The sequence below is a fragment of the Artibeus jamaicensis genome, unplaced genomic scaffold (assembly GCF_021234435.1).
Source record: "Artibeus jamaicensis isolate MK-2021 breed Jamaican fruit bat unplaced genomic scaffold, CSHL_Jam_final contig_519, whole genome shotgun sequence".
In the NCBI taxonomy this organism is placed as follows: Eukaryota; Metazoa; Chordata; class Mammalia; order Chiroptera; family Phyllostomidae; genus Artibeus; species Artibeus jamaicensis.
Genome location: NW_026521871.1, coordinates 57,005,234 through 57,028,151, shown reverse-complemented (window position 1 = coordinate 57,028,151; position 22,918 = coordinate 57,005,234). Strand labels below are relative to the sequence as shown.

Sequence of the window (22,918 nt, the reverse complement as noted above, 5' to 3'; positions counted from 1 at the left end):
GGTTACTGTGAGTTTGTTCTTCATTTCAATGTCTCTGGTTATATTTGGTTTGCTTGTTTGTTTTTGTTGGTTAGGTTCCGCTTATAGGTGAGAGCCTATGGCATTTGTCTTTCACCGCCTGGCTTATTTCACTTAGCACAATGCTCTCCAGTTCCATCCAGGCTGTTGTGAAGGGTAGGAGCTCCTTTCTTTGTGCTGCATAGTATTCCATTGTATAATGGTACGAAACTGACACTTTCTAGGAGACTGTCAGCAATCCAGAGAGTTGAATCAGCAGATCCCCGAGCCCCATCTCCTGGGTCGCCCCAGGGCCCCTCGTCTTCGAGCCCGCCGGCCTGTAGGCCGTGGACGGCCGCCACGCACTCCCTCTTCACCGGGGCCAGGGAAGTGGATGCGGGCAGGCGGTGTCAGGGGCGGGCCCCTGAGCTCCCCATGCACCAAACCTGGTCTCAGTCTCGGCTCGTCCACCCAAGCACCGTGAGACTTCTGGCCGGTCACGTCACCTCTTGAGCCCTTTGTAGGACGGCAGCAGCCCCGTCGGCCTCCGTCAGGTGCTGGGAGAATGCAGGCGAAGTGCCTGCCACACTTGTGTCCCACGTGCTCTGTGTCCCACCCCCCGCCCTGTCCTCTGGCCATCGCCACGCTCTTCCTTGGGAGACGCAGGGCCCAGGCCTTCCAGGGGGCAAGGGTGGAGCGGCCAGGCTTACTTTTACCACGTTCATTGTCCCAACGCTGAAGAAAAATCAAGTTCCTTAAATCCTCATTAGGACAGACAGTCGTATAAAAATCATTTAGGAAAAGAACTTGAAGCCAAGTTCATTTGAGGAGCAGGCACAGATGGCTTTATTTTGCTTCCCGAAAGGAGATGGCATGCGGCAGGCGTACAAGGTGCTTAAGGCCAATCAAGTCGAAGGGCGAATACTGTCGTTCACCCGAACGCGGCCGCCTTTAACCTCGGGTAGCAGCAGAACTTTTATGCTAAAGATATGTACATTCCCACATCCCGGTCTACACGTTTTAAAGAAACGTTTTTATGGGCAAGAGCTACATGCTTGACGTTTCCCCAGTTTGAATGCCAACACTTAGGCCTCCGACCGGCCAATCCTGGGGAAACGCCACTGGATCAGGGCACAAGCTACTGCCTCCCTCCTTGAAAGACACTGGGTGTTCAGTTTCTCAAGTAAAATTTTCGTTAAAATATCCGAGAGTTCATACGGATTACTACTAGATTAAAAAATGCAACAAAAGCGGCCCGGAACTCTCTTTGAGGAAAGAAAACTGCAGTAAGTAGTCTGAAACGGATGTAAAAGTAAATGTTCGCCATTTCCTCGACGAGACATTCTTTTCACTGTGACAGTAAACTCGAACTTGGTCTGGGAGCCACGCCGACCTGATAGGTCTGGCGGAATTGCTGGACCGGTGAGCGTCCCCAACTGGAAGGTGTTGGTGCCAGCAGCTCCGAGGGGACCCTCTTTTCTGTGGTCCGTCTGCAGTTTGGACGGACCACCGTGGCAGCCGCGTGGTGAGGCAAACCCACGTCCACCACGGAAGTCCGGAGCCGTGCCCTGCGAAGGTCTTGAACAGAAGTAATGAAACCAGGCCTGGTAGGCATATTAAGGCCGCCAAACTAAGGATTTCACGTGTATTACACATTTAATTGTGGTGGTAATTAGAACACCATTATTTCATATTATGAGAGAAGAATTGAAATAACTTGTGAAAGGACCAAAATTAATTTACTGTGGGGTGGCGTCACTCGCTGGAACCCCGCAGGAGGAGTGACACCGCCCAGCTGGCGGTCCCTGTCGCATCCCGGATGGACTCCTGTCAGCCTTCCCCTTCAGGGACGTTCAGCTATGCAAGTAGTTCTTGTAAAGAAAGAAAAAAAAAACCTTTTCTTGATCCTATAAGTGATTTTTTTTTTATTTCTTTCTGGTCCCACTTTCTTTGCCTGCATAGAATCTCAGGTTTAAAGGGGATTTGATAGGCCGTGGGTTTAAGAATTCTTCACACTGTAGCTGGTGTGTGACTTTGAAGGTATCTGAGGAAAAATGGTTGGGTTATAGAGCTACAGTTCATGAATAATTATTAGTCTTGCCTGCTAGGTCCTGGAAGAAGCCACAAAGATCAAGTGCACGAGCCTCTTTTAAAATTAAGAAATGGGTCTCTCTCTCTAACAGGATTTCCAGCCAGTGGCAGCTAACAGGCTCCTTGGTGCCCCGTCCTTGCATGCAGGGTGTGCAGGGCGGGGCTGGAGGGCAGGGCACGCCAGCACCTGCAGTATTATTTAGTGAAATCCGCACTCACCCCGAGATAGCTAGGAAGGCACCTGATGCCCGTGCAGCGCTGGGGCAGCGTCGCTGGGCCACCCTAGCAAGGAGCCGGGGCTTAGACGGCGGCGGGAGGGGATTGCTTGTCAGACCGTCAGGCTGCAAGTCTGTCTGCGAACAGGCTGGGGTGGTGCCAGCAGGGCCGCGCCAGAGGGGTCCCTCCCGTCTGCTGCTGTGTGTCGGCGGGGGTCCCTGCTGCCCCAGCGGGGGTCCCTTCACGGGACACACCGCCTTCTGCTCTCTGTCTTGTCTTCACGCCGTGCTCACTCTCACGAGGACACTCCTCGTACTGCATGGGGCCCCCCACCCCCGGAGGGCCCCACTCCACCCGATGGCATCTGCAGCTGCCCCATTTCCAGAAGGAGGTCACAGGCTGAGGTCCAGGGGGCTGGGTGTCAGCATGTGTTGGGGGCAGCAGGTCTTCCCCTTCAACCCAGAGGAAGGCTCTGTCCCAGATCACGGACTCGGAGGAAGTGGCCCAGGCATTTCCTATCCGTATCCGTCAGCTCCTCCCGCCTTTGAACAGCCTCGGGAGGAAAGGCTGCCCCTCCCCCGGCTCTCAGAGGAGGACCAGCCCTGGACAGCGGTGAGCATGCAGAGCTGACCGAACTCGGCCCACTGGCCCCAAAGCCTGAGGTTGCCCCCGACTCCGAGCAGCTGCCTTCCCGGGGTCCGTGCTTCCTCACCGTCCGTTCTCCCCGTGGGAAATGGGGGGATTTCCTGCATCGCCCCCCAGAGCCACCTCCACCTGGGCCACAGTAGTGTGGCTCGGCCTTGCCGGTTTGAGGGTCACTTTGACCTCTTATCTTCTGCCAGTGTCCCACCCGAGGAGGCGCACTGTCACCTGGAAAGGCTCAGCCATTCGGCCAGCCGCCCCAAGCGTCCACTCTGTGCCCCGCCAGGCTCTGCACAGCAGCCTCCCTGCCGCCACTGCCCCTTCGTTCCTCAGGGGCCTCAGGGACCGTGCTGAGAGCCACAGCGCTGGGTACCGGCTTCACGCTCGCGATCGGCTCAGGCTGTTTTCTATGTGACTGTCCGCCACCGGCTATTGCTTTCACAGTGGACCCCCATGAGGAGAACAGCGGTACCCAGGGGAGCACCGTGATCCCGGGTCTGAACACGGCCCTGTTCTGACGGGAACTTCTGTTTGCTGCTTCCCGACTTTCCGGACCGAAGAACTCTTTCTTTATGACTTTCCTTCTGGATTCAAATTAGGAACATTCTTAAGCACACATGGCTTTCCCATGTTTGCATGTTACTCCGTTGCCCGTACACCTGTTCCAGGTGGGCTTTGTCCCCCAGGGTCGCAGGCCCCGTAAGTGGGAGCCCACCTACACTGTGTCCTGTGACGTCACACCTGGTCGTCGCCACCAGCAGTCACTAACCCTGAGGGTGAGCAAACGACCCTGGACCCCAGTTACCAGCTTGGTTTTGGGTCGCCTCCGAGGGCCCCAGGACAGGTGGGCAGTGGAAGGAGATGAAGTGACTTAGAGCAAAGCCAGGCCACATCCTTGCGGCCCACAGGCCCTGGGCGAGGTGCCTGCCAGGCCCTCTGAGCCTGTGCGTGGTGGCTGGGCAGAGCGCGGCTGGGGCGCCCCAGGCTGCAGCCCGTACACTGGGCCCACATGGCTGCCCCTGTGGGGCTTCCTATAATCACACTCACCCCGACCCACCCAATCAAAATCTCCGTAAGGCACGAAATGCCTGCCTTCTTAAAGACTGCCCAGGTTCCAGACCAGCTAAGTGTGGGGACACAGGGCTGTGCTGGCCAACATGGCAGCTGCCGGCCCCATCTGCCTATTTAAGTGCAGTGGAAATAAATAGAAATAAAAAATGTTCAATGCTGTCTCCATCCCACACTTGCCATACTCAGCAGCGCCCCTGGTGGAGAGTGCCAGCAGGGGCACGCCTGTCTTCGCAGAGCATTGTCCTGCATGTGCAGGGGCACCCGTGTCCCCCACCCCAGGCCCCACGCACCTGCCCCCTGCGGCACGGACCCACTCTGACGGTGCCTGCGTGCCCCAGTCTCCCCCACCGATTGGCAGCTCCGAAGGCAGGGCCAGGCCTTTCTGGCCCTGGCACACAGTCATCCCCCGATGAGTATTTGTTCGATTCCATTACTTGGATCTAATTAAATCAAGCGCCCGTTAATTGGGCCTCTTTTGCATTTAGACTGGATGCAGACCTCCTCGGAGTCTGCAGCACAGGAGCCGGGAAGCAGGCCCTGCCTCCCTCACAAGCAGTGGGGTGGATGGGGAGCCGGGACGGGCTGAACCTCAAGCTTCGCTCGCTTTTTAAAACTAACAGTATGGCTTTGAAAAGTGCAAGGTCTGTGTCAGCCCCAAGGTAGGAAAATCTGTAAATTAAGAGAAGTATAATGTGTACATTTTACAAATTAAACTTGCGATTTGGCCGTGCTTTCGTGGGCTGGATCAGCCATTACGATCGATTCGCTGCCAAAATCAATGGGCATCATTCAGCTGACCTGACTTATTGTTTGCAACCCGTCGGCCACTGCGTGACTGACCACGCTGTCCACCCTACCCTTGACTGCCCCACAAAGGTCAAGGTGCAGGGCATTAACAAGCTGCTGCACTCTCCCCAGATGGAATGGCGTGCCCCCATGCTTCCAACAGGTGCTGAGTGGTCAGCAGGACGCCACAGGCCGGTGTCCTTCAGAGAGATGCAGACCCGGTCCAGGGACCAAGCATGTGAATTTCAACTGACCCTCCGGCCAGTGGGGCTGGGCAGGGTGCTGGGAGGAGTTCCACATTTGGAGCGTGGGACTGGAGCGAGGATGACCAGCCAGAGCCTGGTCAGAGCGAGGAGGAGACTGTGCTTCCCAGGACGCCGCACCGCACCCTTCCCCTCCGCTCCAGCGGCTTGGACGTGGGGTCACGCCAGCCGGCTCTGCCTGGGCTTTCGGACTGTCATTTTTCTGTCTCTGTAAATGTTCGGCCCACCCAGTCCAGTCCCACCCTGTGTCCCACGCTTGGCCTTCCTGCTCCCGGGCCCAGTTCTTCTCAGACACAGAGTGAATGGTGACCCAGCTTTATGCCAGGCTGGGGGACCAGCCGCGCCCTTAGGCCTGTCCCCACATGCCGGCTGGGCCCGCCCCCATGGTGTGCGGATGTGCCCTGGCCCAAAACAGGGAGGAAGGCAGGGTGGGGGGATCTTTGTTAATTAATACCAATAATAGTTACAAATGCAAGAAGAACACAAAACTGAGGAAAGGATGATCAACGTAGAAATGTAAAGTGGTCACATTAGGAAATGCTGAATTCGGGCTCAGCGCCGTGGGGTTTTATCGTGTTCTTCTGCCAATTAACGGGGCATCTCAGATCATCTAGGGCAGGGGTCCCCAACCCCTGGGTGGGCCTGCAGCTGTCCGGGGCCTGTTGGGACCAGGCCTCGAGGGACGCTCGCCTGAGCTCCGCCTCCTGCCCCTCACACCCTACGCCCCCTACCCCTCCATCCAGGGAAGAACTGGTCCCTGGTGCCTAAAAGCCTGGGGGCCGCTAACCTAGGGAACCTCTAAGGTTCTGTCTTGAGTTGGTCTTCCAAGAGAAGGGAATGCAGACTGAACTTTGTGAATGGGATGCTGTTTTAAAAAGCGCTGCAGAAGTTTCTGTAGAGCAAAGACGTGCGCCGAAATACACCAAGTTTCTAATCACAGGTTTCTGCATGCAGAGTATTTGCCGAAATATTTTAAAATTGCTCTCTAATCACCTAGTTACCAAACACTCCCAGGAGCTGATAAGCATTATCGGGGGCTCTCCTGGGGTTCAGTTGTTGCACACTGGCCACAAGCTGACAGAAGCCTTGGAAGATGGACAGGTTCTGTTTGGCAGGCACAGCTGGATGTTTTTTTTGGTGGGGTGGGCCCGGCCCGCCGCGCACGCCAGCTCCTTACATGGCGGTGTCAGACTCAGCAGGCCTCACCCACCCAGCCCCCGAAGGCACTGGGTTGGAGGTCCTTGGCATCACCAAACTCGGTGCCTCCCTAACAATTAACAACAAAAGGGGTAGAGAAGATGAATCCCCGCCCCTGCTGTGCACCCCCCCTGCCTCCGCTGAAAAGGGCTAGAAATTTCCTTCTCCAGCCTTGGAAGCGGGTTGGTAAGATGACTCCCTGAGGTCCCTTCTGGCCTGGGGGGCTTCGAGTGCCTTTCCTCTCAACCCGCTTCCTTTAAAGTAACTAAAATAGGACACAGAGTTTCTAGACTTGCTCAAGGTCAGCGAGGAAGTTTGTGGTGAACCGTAACCCGAGAATCCCTTGCCTGGCGTCCTCACTCTGCGGCTTAGCCTCTCGGCCACACTCGCCGATGGACCACCGGGCTCTCTGGCGGTTCCTCGCTCCAGCCCCACCCTGTCCGGGCCCCGATATGTCCAGGAGACTCTTCTCCCAGACGCGCCCTCCCCCTGTGAGCCTCACTGAGACTCCACACGGCGTGTTCCGCTTGGGGTGACCTGTGAACAGGGAACAACATCATTGTGGAGAACAGCTGGAGAATAAAATGAAAGACCCAGAAAGGGCCGGGGGCAGACAAATGTCCGAGAAACCAACGTCTTTAAAAACGGTCCGTGCAGAGTCAGCACTCAGGATGCCTTTGGGAGACTTGCTCTCCTTCCCGAAGGATCCAACGCGTAAGCCCTCCCTGGACAGCGTGCTGCAGCCTCTCCGGTCCCACCTACGCCGGCCACCTAGGTCACCAGGAGGCCTCCGGCCAGGCCCTTCCAAAGCCTGCAGCTGCTGACACCACAGAAGACACGTGACCCATGTCCACCGCCCACTCCTCCCGGTCACCCTCACGGCCGAGAAGAGGCCCGGGTCCCGTGGGAGGCTCCCAGCCTGGGAACAGCGGCCGCCGACACTGACTGGGCCCGGTGCCAGGCCCTCTGCCAAAGCTGCGCATTTAACGTCTCATTCCAGTCCTCACCGCCCTGGCAGAGCAGGTTTTATGATCTCCATTTTCTAAAACAAGGGGACTGAGCCTCAGAAAGGAAGCCCTGATACCTCGCTCAAGGTCACAGACCCAAGTTTGAAGCCAAGGCCGTCTCTCCAAAACCACGCTCAAGTCTGCACCGAACTCCAGTGCCAAACAGCTCGCCGACCCGAGTCACGCCATCAGCCGTTTGCACCGGCAGCAGAAGCCGGCACCGGGAGCCCAGTCCCGAGGGGGGCTCTGCTCCACCTGGCTGTGCCCCCCCACCCCCCGCCGGTGTGTCTAGAGGGAGAATTAACGTTCAGACAAGGCATTTTTAACTAGAAGAAAAGCTGACTGGAACAAAAACCCTGTTTCCCCATTATTTAAGCCATTTTCAAAAGAACATAAACAACTTCAAATGCTACATTAGCCCTGGGTCTATTGGGGGTCCCATTAAGCTAAACCATTTTATTGCTCTAAGCATTATGTACATGGTGTGAATTTGACCACTGAAGAAAGCACATAAAAGCACCGGTCCCCGAAAGGTATTTTTCGGAATGTTTGGAGTGTCAAATGTTGGTTTAGTGCTGTGGTCGCAATATTGTTAATTTGCTGATGATGATGTCCAGGTTGGACGTTTGTTTTTCATAATGCGATTGTCAGCAGTGTTTTAATTTATCCACGGAGCAATATTCAGTCTCTGAATTTTTAACACTGTTAATTGCAATAATACTGGTTGAAAATATCACGGAAATGGTAAACAATGAAAACGATGGCTTTTTCCAAACACCTGTCATGCCCAAGAGATTTGCTTACTCATTACCTCCCAGCAGTCCTGCAAGGTGAGGATGAAATTTAATGGTGAACTTGATGAGCTTCCAGAGATCTCAACACGCCTTAGAGTGCTCGCTGGTGCTGGACTCTCTCCCGGGTCCCCGGGCTGAAACCTTGCACAGGGTCACTTAATTACATCATCTCCATCTTTACCCACGAAGTCTGCAGGATTAGCCTTCATTTCAGCTGTGCAAACCAAGACACGGAATTTACCTAGTTTGTACGAGGTGACACATCCAGTAAGTGAAGAAGTCAGGGTCTGAATTCAGATCCCCCGACCCCGCAAGGCAGAATTCTGTCTCCAAGCAGAGTACTGTCTGGATCCTGCTGTGACTGGCGTTTACGTGACCGCCACACCGTCGCGATGGCTTCTTTCTTTCTCCCAGCTCCGTAAGTACTTAAGGCATAAAGATCCCAGCTGGCAGTCCTAGCAAAGAACGTGATTGGTGTTGAAGTAACTTCCCATCTGACCTGATTACTGAGGGAAACGAGGGGGTCAGTGCCAAGTTCACAGACGGGAATGGCCATGCAGCCTGTTTCCTGTAGAATTTTATGTTCAGAGCAGAGTGTCCCAAAAGTGTCTTGTTGCGGGGGAAAAGCCTCAGATCTCACAATATAATAATTTGTCAGCCTCTTGGCAATGTGTCCCTTGCCCATCCTGAGCCTTAAAAGCTTGTCATTTATGGGGCTGTTTCTTTAAGCCGCCAGACTTGCCTGTGGAATATCATTCTAGCAGCTCTCAGGATCTGTCCTCCTCCCACTCACCCGTCCGAGTCCAGTCCGCCCTAGGAAAAGACAATGCTACTTTCTTTCAAAAACCTGCGCCCGCCATTGTTTATTTGTTGCAGAATGGAAGCTCCTTTGCATGTGCGTGATCAAGGCTGGACCGAAGCATGATTTACTTTCATTGATTATGACTGAAGAACGTTAAATCTACCAGCTTCCGTTTTCCAGCGGGCTGTTCCTGGTGTTCGGCATGTCCACGTGGCGTGCCACAGGTCTCTGAGTCCTCGCAAAGATAGATTCTGCACCTGTTAGGCACTAACGCCCCTCTGGCTCCCGCAGCCCTCGGTAACTGCCATTCTCCCTCTCGGTTCTGCGACTTTTGACTGCTTTCCACATTTCCCGTGAGCGGGGTCGTACAGTATTTGTCTTCTTGTAATGAGCCTCGACTGGCTTCTCTCGCCGTACAGTGTCCTCGAGGTTCATCCATTCGGTAGCTCTGATGGGTTTCCTTCCTTTTTTCAGGCTGCATAATATTCCGTTTTGTGTGTGTCTCTGCCATCTTCCTTCAGCCATTCATCCGTGGGTGGACCTGGGGGCTGCCTCCCTCCGTCTCTTGGCTATTGTGACCGATGCTGCAAATGCACACAGGTGGGCAAATACCTCTGTGAGACCCTGCTTGAACCCTTCTGGATGCGCACCCAGAAGTGGCATCGCTGGTTTTACAAGGAACGTCGGTGCCAGGACGCACACTGAACACACCGTGTGGCGTTCGCGCGGACAGTGCCCGAGGGCCCTGGTTTCTCTGCGTCTCCACCGACGCCCCTGGTTGTCCGTTCTTCGGACTGTGGAGTCTCTCTCGTGACTTGTGATATGAACATCCCTTTCCGTACTTCCTGGTCACTGGTGTCTTCTTTAGAGAGTCCTGTAGGCGCACCCTGTACCCATTTCGACTGGATTATTCAGGTTTTTATCGAGTTGCCGTTTCAGAGCTGTGGGGCTTTCTTGCACGTTACCAGACACGTGACTGTCCAGTGCTTCTCCCCGCCCGCGGGCTGTGTGTTCATCCGGTGCGTTGTTTCCTCCGATTCGCAGACTCTTCCCATCTCATGAGTCCCCTTTGTGGACATTTGCTTTTGTCGCCTGCGCTTTGGGCCTCGTTTCCAAGAAGTCAGGACAGAGCCAGCGTTCTGAAGCTTCCCCGTTCTCTTCTCGGAGTCTCTCGGTGTCAAGTCTCACGTTTAGGACTTTCCTCCGTTTAGTTAACTTTTATGGACAGTGCCAGGTGAGTCTCACTTCATTCGTTTGCACGTGAAACCCAGCGCCACCTGCTGAAGACAGTGTCCTCTCCCCGCCAGGCAGGTTGGGCCCTGTCCCCCGAGACCGTTGGGTCTTGTGCGGAAGAGTCCGCCGCCGCGCCCTCCGCCCCTGGGCCGCACCGCACGTCTGCCTTCAGGCATCACGGTCGTCACTGGCGCCTTGTGTGTGTCCTGCTGTGGGGGGTCTTGAACGTCGCTCTTTTTCCAGACAGCTTTGGGTATTTGGGGTCCCTTGAGATTCCATAGGAATTTAAGATTTTCCTGTTTCTACAAAATTTGCATCGAGGTTTTAACAGGGATCGCACTGACTCTCTAGGTCCCTTTTGTGCTGTGGCGTTTTAGTGACACTGAGTTTTCTGATCCACGAACATGGGTGTCTTGCCGTTGATTTGTAAATTTATTTCTTCCAGAGAGGTTTGAAGTTTTCAATGTGAAGTCTTCTGCCTCCCTGGTTAATAAGTTTTGTCTTAAATATTTTATTCTTCTCGATGCTGTTATAAATTGGATTGTCTTCTTAACTGCCTTTTTGGATTGGTCATTGTTAGAATACAGAAACACAACTGATTTTTGTGTGTTTGTTTTATATCCTGGGACTGTGCTGAGATCATCGATTTGTTTTAACCGTTTGAGGAGGGGGTTTTTTGAGGGGCAGCTTTAGTGTTTTCTACAAATGAGATCACATCATCTACAAACAGGCAGTTTAACTTTTTCCTTTCCAATCTGATGTCATTTATTTTCCTTATTTAATTGCTCTGGCTAGGACTCCCAGTACTGAGTTAAACAGAAGTGGCTAGAGCCGGCGTCTGTCCAGAGTTCCTGATCTTAACAGGTAACCTTCCGCTCTTCCTCCAGTAAACAAGCTTACCTGTCAGTTTCTCGTATATGGTTTCTGTTACATTGAGGCAGTTTCTTTTTATTCCTAGTCTGTTGAGTGTTTTTATCACAAAAAGGGTGTCAAATCTTCTCAGATGCTTTTTCTGCATTAGAGACATTGGTCTCCAGTTTTCTTTGTGTGACAACGGGCTTCCTTTTAAACACTTGGTGAGAAGCTCCGGACACACGCCTCGTGTTCTCGATGCACAGAATGGTTTAAGAATTCTTCAGAGCTCTGTCGTATGTGTGACGTCACATTCGGACACTGGGCTGAGGACATGTGCTAAGTGGAGTTCAGAGTGGGACCCAGTGGGAACATCTTCCGCGCTCCCTGCGGAGCGGAGCGCGGGTCAGGAAGAGGACGATGTCGTCCCCGTGTCCGACACGGTGTCTGAGACCTGTGCTCGTGTGTCAGGTGGTGTGTTTTTCTGCCTGTCTACTTGTTTGAACGGGTGTGTGTGTCGGAGAGAAATTTGGGCATCGCAGTACAATTGCCTCAGATCATCTCACTTAAACTGAAATGGAGGCGCTACTCGCGCCAGTATTCAAAGTGTAACCCCTTAAAAAACATTTTTTCAATAGTAACAAATTCTTTGGGGAGTTCAACTAATATATGTTTCACTCCTTGCTATATGTCCTTAAATTTTAAAAAATCACACCATGAGAATTCATTGGAATTCCACGCCCGAGTTGCGAAAAGGAGCTTTAGTCGTCTGGGTTTCTGTTCTGAACGAAGATGAGGGGGCGTCACGTGGCGGCGTCTGCCTCGCCGCACACCGACCTCGGCCCCTGTGCCCGAGTCGGGGCCATTTAGCTGGAAACAGAGTGACGGACGTGCGCGGGGCCGACAGTGACGTTCGGAGCAGTTACGCCCTGAGCGGGGTCTCCTCTGACGGAACGCCCTGCCGAAGTGCGGAGGGTCGGCTGTGTCGGCCCGGTGGGGGAGGAGGACGCCCGCGTCCCCGCCCGAGGAGGGCAGGGTCGCCTCTGCTCCGTGCCGCCGGGCCTGCACCTCGAGGCTCGCGGAGAGGCTGCCACGTTAGAGCAGTCCTTTGACTCGCGTGTTCTGTGAAAGAGAACACACCTAGGACCCTTCCCCCTGCCGAAGCACGACCATCACGGGCGTTGAGGACGGGCTCCTTGTGGCCCTCCACCTCTGGGGCACTCGCAGGGGCAACTCTGTCCTACAGAGAAGGACGAGACGGCAGCAGCTGAGATGGACGCCAGCTCGCCCTGCGCCCAGCAACCGGCTGTAAACGCGTCACAGGCTCGTGTCACGAATCCTTGCAGGAAGCTTGGGGGGCAAAGAGGACGCTAGTCACCAACGTCCCCGCGGCACTCCACACTGAGGTTTACTATGGAAAGACAAATGTCGGGCGACCCGAAGTGCTGCTGGTGACTGGCCGCGTCTGCGGACAGCAGCGCCCACTCTGGGACCCGAGAAAGGCAGAGCCGTGACCCACCCATGTCGTCTCTGCCATCAGCTGAGCGGCAGCCCTCCGTCCTCCACAGGCCAAATGAAACCCCACTCGTGAGGGACCAGGCTCCAGCCCCCACCCCCCGGCACGTGTCGTCCCACAGCCACCGAGTAGCTGCGCCTGTGAGACGGAGGTCGCTCACTCACGCCCCGCCGAGAGCTCCACGCAGCTTCCCGTCCCCTCGGCAGCGTGGGACCCGCCCTGCGTGGGAGCTGGAGAGGCTCAGCCTTCAGCTGTCACAGACTGCGTTCCCTGTGTCCCAGGTCTGCAGTCACCCAGCGGACAGTGACAGTGCCACAGGCTGGAGGAAGCTGTCCACGTGATGTTTACGTACACATGTGCTTGTTTACTTTTTTAGATTTTGTTTATTTGTTTTTAGAGAGGGGGAGGGAGGGAGAAAGAGGGGGGAAACATCAATGTGTGCTTGCCTCTCAAGCACCCCCAGCAGGGGACCTGACCCTCAACCCAGACACAAACCTGGGTTGTTTTAGTCTGGTGGACCGAACTTTTAGTCCGGTTTGTTTTGGTCTGGCAAGTGTGACTCAGCTCTGTGTGGGAAACCTACAGAAGCGAAGTGGTGAGCAAGAGCCAGACCTTCAAACCGAGTTTCCCTGGGGGAATCAGGCCTAGAAAATGCACACAGACTGTTATGGCTTGCTCTTGCTAAAACTCCATCACCCCGGTCTAAAACAACAAATGTGTGTTGTCTGTCTTCAAGGTAACTTCCAAAGCCTGTGTGAGCTCTCCCAAGGACAGAGCTAATCAGCTCATCGCCATCCCCCTCTGCATGCTATTTTCATTTCCTTGATTGTACCTAGAATGTAGACAATAATATTCTATGTGATAGATAATAAATCTTTCTCTGATGTAAGACCCCAGGAAAACAGTAAAAGCCTGTCTAGGCAAGGGTCGGGGCGCTCCCCTCTGGAGGGAGTGGCCGAGGCACCATAGGCACTCTCCCCGTGAGAGAGTGGTCGTGCCTGTTCCCTTTTTTCCCACGGGATTGTTGTCACCTGTGCATTCATTCTAATAGTCAGCCACAACAGGCGGACTCTGCTGGCCAGGGTCCGCCACAGGGGGAAAAAGAGAGGGAGAGAACATCAATGCGTGGTTGCCTCTCAAGCGCCCCCAGCGCGGGGCCTGACCCCCAACCCAGACACATACCCTGAGTTGAGGAGTCAAACCGGTGACCTTGTGGATTTGGGGGACGACGCTCCGTCCACTGAGCCACGCCCAGCCAGGACTCTGCACGTTTGGGTTTCTAGTGAAGACCAGCAGTTGCGGTAGAACAGAGTCCTTTTACCGTGTTATTCAGTCATAATCTGACGTGGCTGTTAGAATACAAGAGAAGTCAGTTTTGTCCTTTTCCGGTTGTAGTGAATTAATTTTCTGCATCAGAATAGTCAAGCTAAAGCCCTGGCTGGTGTAGCTCAGTGGATTGAGTGCGGGCCTGCAAACCAAACAACCACGGTTCGATTCCCAATCAGGGCACATGCCTGCATTACAGGCCAGGTCCCAGCAGAGGATGCACGAAAGGCAACCATACATTGATATTTCTCTCCCTCTCTCCTTCCCCTCTAAAGATAAATAAATAAAATCTTTAAAAAAATAATAGTGAAGCTGGAAAGACACCGGCTTTTGAAGCCAGTGTGTCTGCAGGATGTTCCGTTTGGAAAGAATGGTAGGGACCAGATGACGTCATTAAAATGTAACTTAGGGGAACCAGCCTGCAAGTCTCTAACACACTGCCTATCGTGGTTGGCTTTGACCTTCTAATTTTTTTTGGTACCGTAATATCTGTAGTTTCTACAGTGACTTTTGTTTTTAAAAACTGACATCTGTGGGTGTTCCTGAGTGTCCCTATTAAGCCGTGTGTGTGTGTGTTACCCAGTCATATGAGCAGCCCCAATTTACCAGTAAACGTGGAAACTAGTTTCGGGTGTGAGTGGAATACAGTGGATGCCCTGTGGTTCCAAAGCTCCTGAACATCCCGCTACTTGATTTGCAAGGGACTGTGCCTTTTCAGGGGACCGGAGAAGGGCTGTGATGTCGAAGTCTCAGGAATAGACGTAACATCTGTCCCCGTCTAATTTGCAGGCACACGGCAGACTGGGACCCCCGTGCCGCCCAGCCGTGGGCATGCCGGGGACCGAGGAACACAGCTGAAAGACGCCCGAGTACTCCCCGCCTTTTGCAAACTCCAGAAGACCATCTCTTCGGATTCTGGAATTTTCCACGTCGCCACTGAGACTCTGCTTGAATGTTTACCTTCCCCGCGGGCTCTCCCAGACGTCGCTCTCGAGCGTCCACCTTTCGGTAAAACGTGCGCGGGCTGAGCCGGCTCGGCGGGCCGGCATGGCCAGGATGAGGTCGGTTGGCGCAGCCTCCCGCCTGGTGCTGGGCCTGCTGATGACTTCCTTCTCCGGATCTTCCCTGCAAAGCAGTGAGTGCCCGCAGCTCTGCGTGTGCGAAATCAGGCCCTGGTTCACCCCACAGTCCACGTACCGGGAAGCCACCACCGTGGACTGCAACGACCTGCGGCTGACGCGGATCCCCGGCAACCTCTCCAGCGACACGCAGGTGCTGCTCCTGCAGAGCAACAGCATCGCCAAGACGGCGGACGAGCTGCAGCAGCTGTCCAACCTGACGGAGCTGGACTTCTCGCAGAACAACTTCACCAGCATCCGGGAGGTGGGGCTGGCCAACCTGAGCCAGCTCACCACGCTGCACCTGGAGGAGAACCAGATCTCGGAGATGACGGACTACTGCCTGCGGGGCCTCGGCGGCCTGCAGGAGCTCTACGTCAACCACAACCAGATCAGCGCCATCTCCGCCAAGGCTTTCGCCGGCCTGAGAAACCTGCTGAGGCTGCACCTGAACTCCAACAAGCTGAGAGTGATCGACAGCCGCTGGTTCGACTCGACGCCCAACCTGGAAATCCTCATGATCGGGGAGAACCCGGTGATTGGGATTCTGGACATGAACTTCAAACCCCTCTCCAACCTGAGGAGCCTGGTTCTGGCGGGAATGTATCTCACCGAGATTCCCGGCAACGCCCTGGTGGGCCTAGACAGTCTGGAGAGCCTGTCTTTCTATGACAACAAATTGGCCAGGGTCCCCCAGCTCGCGCTGCAGAAAGTCCCCAACCTGAAGTTCTTAGACCTGAACAAAAACCCCATCCGCAAGATCCAGGAAGGGGACTTCAGGAACATGCTGCGGCTGAAAGAGCTGGGGCTCAACAACATGGGCGAGCTGGTGTCCGTGGACCGCTACGCGCTCGACAACCTGCCCGAGCTCACCAAGCTGGAGGCCACCAACAACCCCAAGCTGTCCTACATCCACCGCCTGGCGTTCCGCAGCGTCCCCGCCCTGGAGAGCTTGATGCTCAACAACAACGCCCTGAACGCGGTCTACCAGAAGACGGTGGAGTCCCTGCCCAACCTGCGCGAGATCAGCATGCACAGCAACCCGCTGCGGTGCGACTGCGTCATCCGCTGGGTCAACTCCAACAAGACCAGCATCCGCTTCATGGAGCCCCTGTCCATGTGCTGCGCCCTGCCGCCCGAGTACCGGGGCCAGCAGGTGAAGGAGGTCCTCGTCCAGGACGCCGGGGAGCAGTGCCCCCCCATGATCGCCCACGACGCGCTCCCCAGCTACATGAATGTGCAGGTCGGCACGACGGTCCTGCTGGACTGCCGGGCCATGGCCGAGCCGGAGCCCGACATTTACTGGGTCAGTCCCCTGGGAAGCAAGATAACCGTGGAAACGCTTTTGGACAGGTACAAGCTGAGCGGCGAAGGCACCTTGGAGATACCTGACGTACGAACGGAAGATTCGGGAAGGTACACCTGTGTCGCCCAGAATGTCGAAGGGGCAGACACTCGGGTGGTGACAATTAAGGTCAACGGGACCCTCCTGGATGGCACCCAGGTGCTGAAGATATACGTCAAGCAGACAGAATCTCACTCCATTTTAGTGTCCTGGAAGGTCGACTCCAATGTCATGACGTCTAACCTGAAATGGTCGTCCGCCACCATGAAGATCGACAACCCACACATCACGTACACGGCCCGGGTCCCCGTGGACGTCCACGAGTACAACCTGACCCACCTGCAGCCTTCCACGGATTATGAAGTGTGCCTCACCGTGTCCAACATCCACCAGCAGACTCAGAAGTCATGTGTGAACGTCACCACCAAGAGCGCTGCCTTCGCCCTGGCCATTTCCGATCAGGAGACCAGCACCGCCCTGGCGGCCGTGATGGGGTGCCTGTTCGCCATCGTCAGCCTCGCGTCTGTGGCCGTGTACGTCGCCAAAAGGTTGAAGAGGAAAAACTACCACCATTCATTAAAGAAGTACATGCAAAAGACCTCTTCCATCCCGCTGAACGAACTGTACCCACCGCTCATTAACCTCTGGGACGGCGACAACGAGAAGGACAAAGAGGGCTCTGCAGAGACCAAGCCACCCCAGGTGGACACGTCCAGAAGCTACTACATGTGGTGACTCGGGGGGCGCTTTGCTTCTGGTAGCAAGGAGCACAAAGACGTTTTTGCTTTATTCTGCAAAAGTGACGAGTGGAAGACTTTTGTATCCTGACTCTGCTCGCCGGCGGCAGTGTGGAGAGGATGGGTGGATCTTTAGATTTTTTTTTTTTTTTTAGTAGAGCGTATCGCAAGAGTTTGACACAGCTGGCAGCGCCCCTGGGCTTCCAGGGTGTGTTGGGTTTTCTTATCGTTATTATCATTATTATGATATTATTCTTTTGTCTTAGTTTTTGTGCTAAACTCAGCAATGCTATTCTGACTGCAGTGCTCAATAAAATGATGAATGACAGGTCGGGTCGCCTGTGCTTTTACCGGGAAGCGGCACCCCTTCCTCTGCAGCCGCCGGCAGAGAGCACCGTGTCCCCCCCAGCGGCCGACCTACAGGTGGGACGCGGCGCTGAACCTTCAGAGTGATCGGCCTCCAGACTTTGAACCCCAGAAGCGGAGGCTCGACTCGCCGCCTCCTTTGAATGACGTTAGTTGACTGTTCCGTAATGTTGTACCAACTGAATTAGATGTTTGCCTTTGAACAACAACTTTTTTCTCTCTTTTCTTTTTGTAATAGTTAAAGAGGCTTAGACCAAGCTAACAGGCAATAGAAATATGTATATCAAATTTTTTAATGTAACAAACTACATGTTAATTGTTACTGTCTTCTTTTTACCTTTAGTAGACACTTTTAAAAGAAAAGACAATAATTTTGTTGTGTTTAACTCACCCACATGCGGCGTATAATGAAGGCAGCACTATAATAAATTAGTTTTCTTCTGGTTTTCTAGACCTTTGCAATGACGCAATGCTTTCTTTCTCTCACTGGGGGTGGGGGCCGTGGTTTTCACACCCCCAAAGTAGACCACTGACCTAGACCAGCGAAACATGAAAAATGAGGCGCAAAAACGTTGCGAATTCTTTTTGTAGGGGGAGAACTATTTCTGTTAATGAAGATATTTTAATGAAGAGGACTGCTAAATTTCAAATATTACTGACCAGACCTAACACAGGGAAAAGTCCATGTGAAGAAAAAAAAAAAGGATATCACCGTGTCCTCACAGCAAGAAAAGAGAGAGGTGGGGAGAGAGAGGCTGCCCTCCCGTTCTGCATGGGCTCTGATAAAATCTGACTTCTCAGGAGCCTCAGCCACACTCTCCATCAAAGTCGAAAACACGGCATTAGGGCGAGTCCCTAACGTGTTACCTGTCACTTCCTTTTTAATGGCTGTCTGCCTGCTCAGGCCCACGTCAGCCCACGCGGGTCTGGACAGGAGAGTGATGAGTAGAACACAGGAGTTCCTGTACCGCTGGCATTTTCCGCCCGAAGGACAGACGGGCACACTTTTGCAGGATCACATTTCCTGGGAAGGTGTGTGTGAGATTCAGAGGAGGCAGGTGTAGTCCGGAGGCCGGTTCTGGGGGTGGGAGGCCAGGGGCAGGAGTGGGTGTAGAGGTGTCGCCCCAGGGGAGAGCGCCCCTCTGAACCGCGAGGGAGAAGCAGAGCCGTGCACAGTGCAGCGGGCAGTCCTGCCGCCGGGACTGCCACCACAGCTGGGACAACAGCTCGGAGAGGGGCAGGGGCCAGAGGGGCCAGCCCAGCCGCAGGGGGAGGGGGAGAAAGGGTGGGCGAGGGCGGGCGAGGGGTTCTTTCTGTACTAACTTCCTCGTCTCGGGAGTCACTCAGAACGGCCACCAAAGGTGGCCCTTTCCTTCCCGTGTCTAAAGGAAAGTGGACTTCAGATGCCGAAGCAAGTGGCTGGCAGCAGGAAGACCACGCGCGGAGCATCCCTTTTCACAGGCAGTGCTCCTTGGCTGGGAGGGAACCCTGGGCGGGGGCGAGGCGGGGACCGGCCCATCAGACCGGCCTGCCTGCCGGGGCCTCTGCCCTCCGCCCAGGCTGCGCCCCGCGGCCTCCAGGGTCACACGGGCGCCCACTCGCAGCGACCTGGGCTGGCCCCTGCGTGCTGGTCAGCATCAGCACCAGGGCGACCGGAGGGTCAGCCAAACGGTCCCCTGGGGCTGCTGCTGGGAAACGCCCTGAGGGCACACGGAGGATGGGAGACGCCTGGCCCGACTCTGGGGCTCCCATGGGGGTTCTCGCCTCCACGAATCTACAGAGAGCAGTGGGCGGCCGGACAACGGGCTGCTACTCTGCGAGAGGTGCCAGGCGACTGACCCCAGAGCGTCGGGCCAGGGCCGGGGAGGGGGCACCCTTCAGACCCAGAGTCACTGCCGTGGCCCTGGCAGACAATCGTCACTCAAAGGTGAGGGGAAAACGAAGGAAGGCGACCATCTGTCTGCTGGGGGTACAGGGCGGGCCCCAGGAGATCCAAGGGTCGGTGCCAACTGCCTTTTCCCAGGCCAGTGTGGGGAGGAAATACCTCTTTTAACTTATTCCCCTGCAGTAAACTATTTTAGCTTCTGTTTCCTCGCCCGAGCTAGTTGGTTTGCTCTTTCAGTTGAGAGAAAGCAAAACGGCCTGGTGCTTTGCTCCCGAGCCGAGCCCTTCCTCCCGTGCACTTCATTTAACGTGAGGAGCTGGACACGGGGGCAAGACCTGCCTGGCCACGGGGGCCCCGCGCCTCCCAGGACAGCGGTGAGTGCAGGCCACCATCTAATGTCAGGGCGGGTAACGAAGGTATACGAGACCTGCATCCTGACGTGACGGGGTCATTTGGGGAGCAGGGTCTTAACGCAGGCCTTCCCAAATGTGCCCATTGAATCTGAGACAAAGTACATGGATACGTGAAAATAAAAACAGATGCAGTGTTTGATTGCCAGTTTTCCTAATTTCGCAGTATCCATTTCACAGGAATTTCAGTTCCTCAAACAGTGTAACGTCCGTTGCATTCTCTCACGTGGTTTGATAGCTGCTTACTCATTACTCAGCTATGCGTTCATTTGCGGAGGCAGCACCCCCCACCCTTTGCCGGGCGGCTGCGTCCGAGCCCTGTATCCAGGGTCTGCTGCGTTTTCCTGCCTTCCTGCCTGCTTCTAGCCGGTGGGGAAACACCATTTGGTGCCCCGACCATGTCGCCAGGAAGACCACACTTTGCGCCTTTCTGTTCACGGAGAGGGGGCGCTAGCTCCTTGTGGCACGTTCTAACCGCAACTGAAAGCACTGTTTCCACCTCCGTTCCCTCCCTCTCACCCCCCACTCACCGGGGGCTCATTTCACATTTCTTCGTAAGGGGTTAGATGGAGGGAAGGTGTTGGAATCGGAGTCCCTGCCGGACTGGTCCCATCTGGCCTGGACGTGCCCCCCCCCTGCGGCCCGCCTGCCCCAGGGACCCTGATCCTGGCTTCTGGCTGTGCCCCAGGTCAGGGACTGACGGTGAGAGTGGGCAGAGGGCAGGAGCCTTCAGCATTTTCATACCCGCTGGTCCAGGCCGGCCGGCGCAAGTTCACAGAACCAAGTGGGTTCTGGGAGAAGGCGGAGACTCCACGGCACTGACAGAGGGAGCATGACAGTCCACAGCACGGTACCGTGGGACATGGAGGGTACCATTTTGGGCCGCAGACCCTGAGAATCGGGAGGTTTAATTCATCCCCAGACCATCCGGATCCAGCGGGGAACATGCTTCCCAGTCCACAGGCGAGGAGACGGAGGCCCACTGGTGTGGTCATGTGCCAGCCCCCAGGACGGCCGGGAGGGGTGGCCGATGGGCACCGCCTCCCAGAGCACTTCCCCCATGAGGAAAGCACACTGTGGGTGCTAACTGAGCACATGCCCCGGCGTTCGTGTCCCTCCTGTTAGAACACTGAGCACTTCCAGTGGCCGGATTTCGCCCAGACTCACTCTAACCAGGCGGGTGCTCCCCCATCGTGAGATGGGTCCCGTCGGCCACTCATCTGAAATGACTGTCGCCGTGACGTCTGCTCACCGGAGATTCTGGAGGATCTATGAAGGCAAAGGATTGTGTAATTCCCCAACTCCAAATGACCACAGGCGATTTTGGTGTCTGTCCAGTCTTTTCCCTCCGTGGCACATCTACACGTGTGCATACACACGTGTATGCTCATAAAAGCGTGCATCTCTGGGAGCGTAGGACCAGAGTCCTGGTGTGCATGGTGGTGTGCGCTGGGTTTCTTTCCCTTCGTGCAAAAAATAAGCATCTTCCCACATCGCTGCATCTCCTCGGGGAGCGTGGTGCTGAAGTCGGTGCAGCCCCCTGTCCTCGGAATCAGGCAGTGCTGTGACAGCGCCCTCCTCTGGGACATTTCCTCTTCTGCATTGAGCCCCAGGGGCCTGAAAACCGACCCGCGGCGCCCCTGTTCCCCACGGCGCGGGCACGGAGGAGGAGGCCTCTGGTGGCCACGTCACAGCTTGGCCCCGGCTGCCCTGCGTTGGGCGCAGCTTGGACGGTGCAGACAGCCAGCCAGGGTCTCCAGGACCCCGGTGCAGCGCACGGGGCCACACACAGAGTGCGCTCTGCGTGACAACCAAGCGCTGCCTCTGCTGAGGGTCTCCCGACAGGCTTGCGGATGCGTGGACGTCGGAGACGCCATTACAGGCCACCTAGTCCCATGCCCCTCTTTTGCATGCGCACAAACGGGGACCTTGGGGACCAGGGGCCATCAGCTTGGCTGAGGTCTCCCGAGCAGTGCGGGTAGAGCGGCTGAGGCGGGAGCTCACCCCAGTTTTCCTGCCTTGCGTCACCAGGCTGTCGAGGACGGACCATCCCTGTCCACCTACTGTTCAACCGCGAGAGGCGTCCTTTCGGCCCCGTGACGTGTCTGGGAAGTCCCGGTCTGCCCTGAGCCCCGCACCTCGCCTGGACCGACGGGGCCAAGAAGAACCACAGGCCTCCCCTGTTGAGCCCATGTTGACTCTTCTTGAAAAAAGACAGTTTTTTTTTTCCAAATGAAGGGGACTTCATCTTTTTTTCTGCCATCTCATAAAAGAACAGTATGGCAAAGATAGAAATCACCCCTCGGAATTTTTTCAAATCCCGAAGCTCTCTGCTTCCCATGCGGTCATTTTTAACCTGGGCCTTGAAGGGACCGGCGGTGGCCGTGGGGAAGAAAACCAGCCTGCGGAGAGCGGCCCCCACACAGAACCCCCAAACCAGCTTCCACTCGCAGCCCCGAAAGCCCGCCTGCGTGTCCCTGAAGCCCTCAGGCTCCACGCTCAAAGGCTCCTGGAACCTCACAGACGCACTTCTGAGGACTTTCAGTTTAGGGTGAAACCAGGTCCAGGAAGGGAACCTGCGACCTGTCACTCTTTGGGACAACATCCACCCAACCAAGACGCATCTGTCAGGGCCAGTGAGAATATTACTTACTTTCAGGCAAAGTTTGAATGCCACAAATAAAGTTCCCTATCATCTTAACACTTTAAAAATCTCTTCAAATATTAATTTTACTGTGTGTAGACAGGATGGAGGTCGTCAATTTTCCCCGTTAGGGACCAGCGGCCTGCTCGGGGGGTTATTGCTCCTGGGGGTCACTGTCATTGCTCAGGGGTTCCTGCCTCGTCCCCGAGGTGCACGGAAAGGAAGATGCCGACCTCGGGTCTCAGCCGCCCAAGTGGGAGGCAGAGGAGCACCCTTGACTCAAGTGCTGCCGCCTGGCCCTCGGTGGGTGATCAAGGCCTCTCAGCGCTGGAGAGGAGAGCGGGAATGGCTTCCGGAAGCATCTAGAGGGGAGGTCCCTTGCGACGGGGCTTCAGAAAGTGAGAGACGTCTGAACTGGTGAGAGAGGGAAGAGCGTGAGGAAAAGCCGGGCGAGTGCAAAGGCGAACCCGGGGCCCCCGCAGCAGGAACCAGCTCCGTGGCCGGTCGGCAGGGAGGCGGGGAAAACAAACACTTCACGGAGCCTGGCCTGTTCTAGGCACCATGGCGAGCGCCTTCTCTGCCTAATTCCGTCTAACCTCCAAAACCACCCCCTGAGGCCG

General features: G+C 55.4%; 1 protein-coding gene across 2 annotated transcripts in view; it reads left to right on the top strand.

Moving 5' to 3' along the window:
* Positions 1–17,788, top strand: part of LRRN1 (leucine rich repeat neuronal 1) — a 33,088-nt gene extending 15,300 nt beyond the window's left edge. The window contains exons 2-3 of one of the 2 annotated variants that reach the window (XM_053668948.1): positions 10,895–10,963; positions 14,583–17,788. In XM_053668948.1, coding sequence (XP_053524923.1) covers positions 14,841–16,991 — 2,151 coding nt within the window. In that variant the 5' untranslated portion in view covers positions 10,895–10,963; positions 14,583–14,840 and the 3' untranslated portion in view covers positions 16,992–17,788. The remainder of the gene's footprint in view (positions 1–10,894; positions 10,964–14,582) is intronic. The other variant, XM_037128684.2, reaches the window with a different exon arrangement.
* Positions 17,789–22,918: the final 5,130 nt, after the last annotated feature.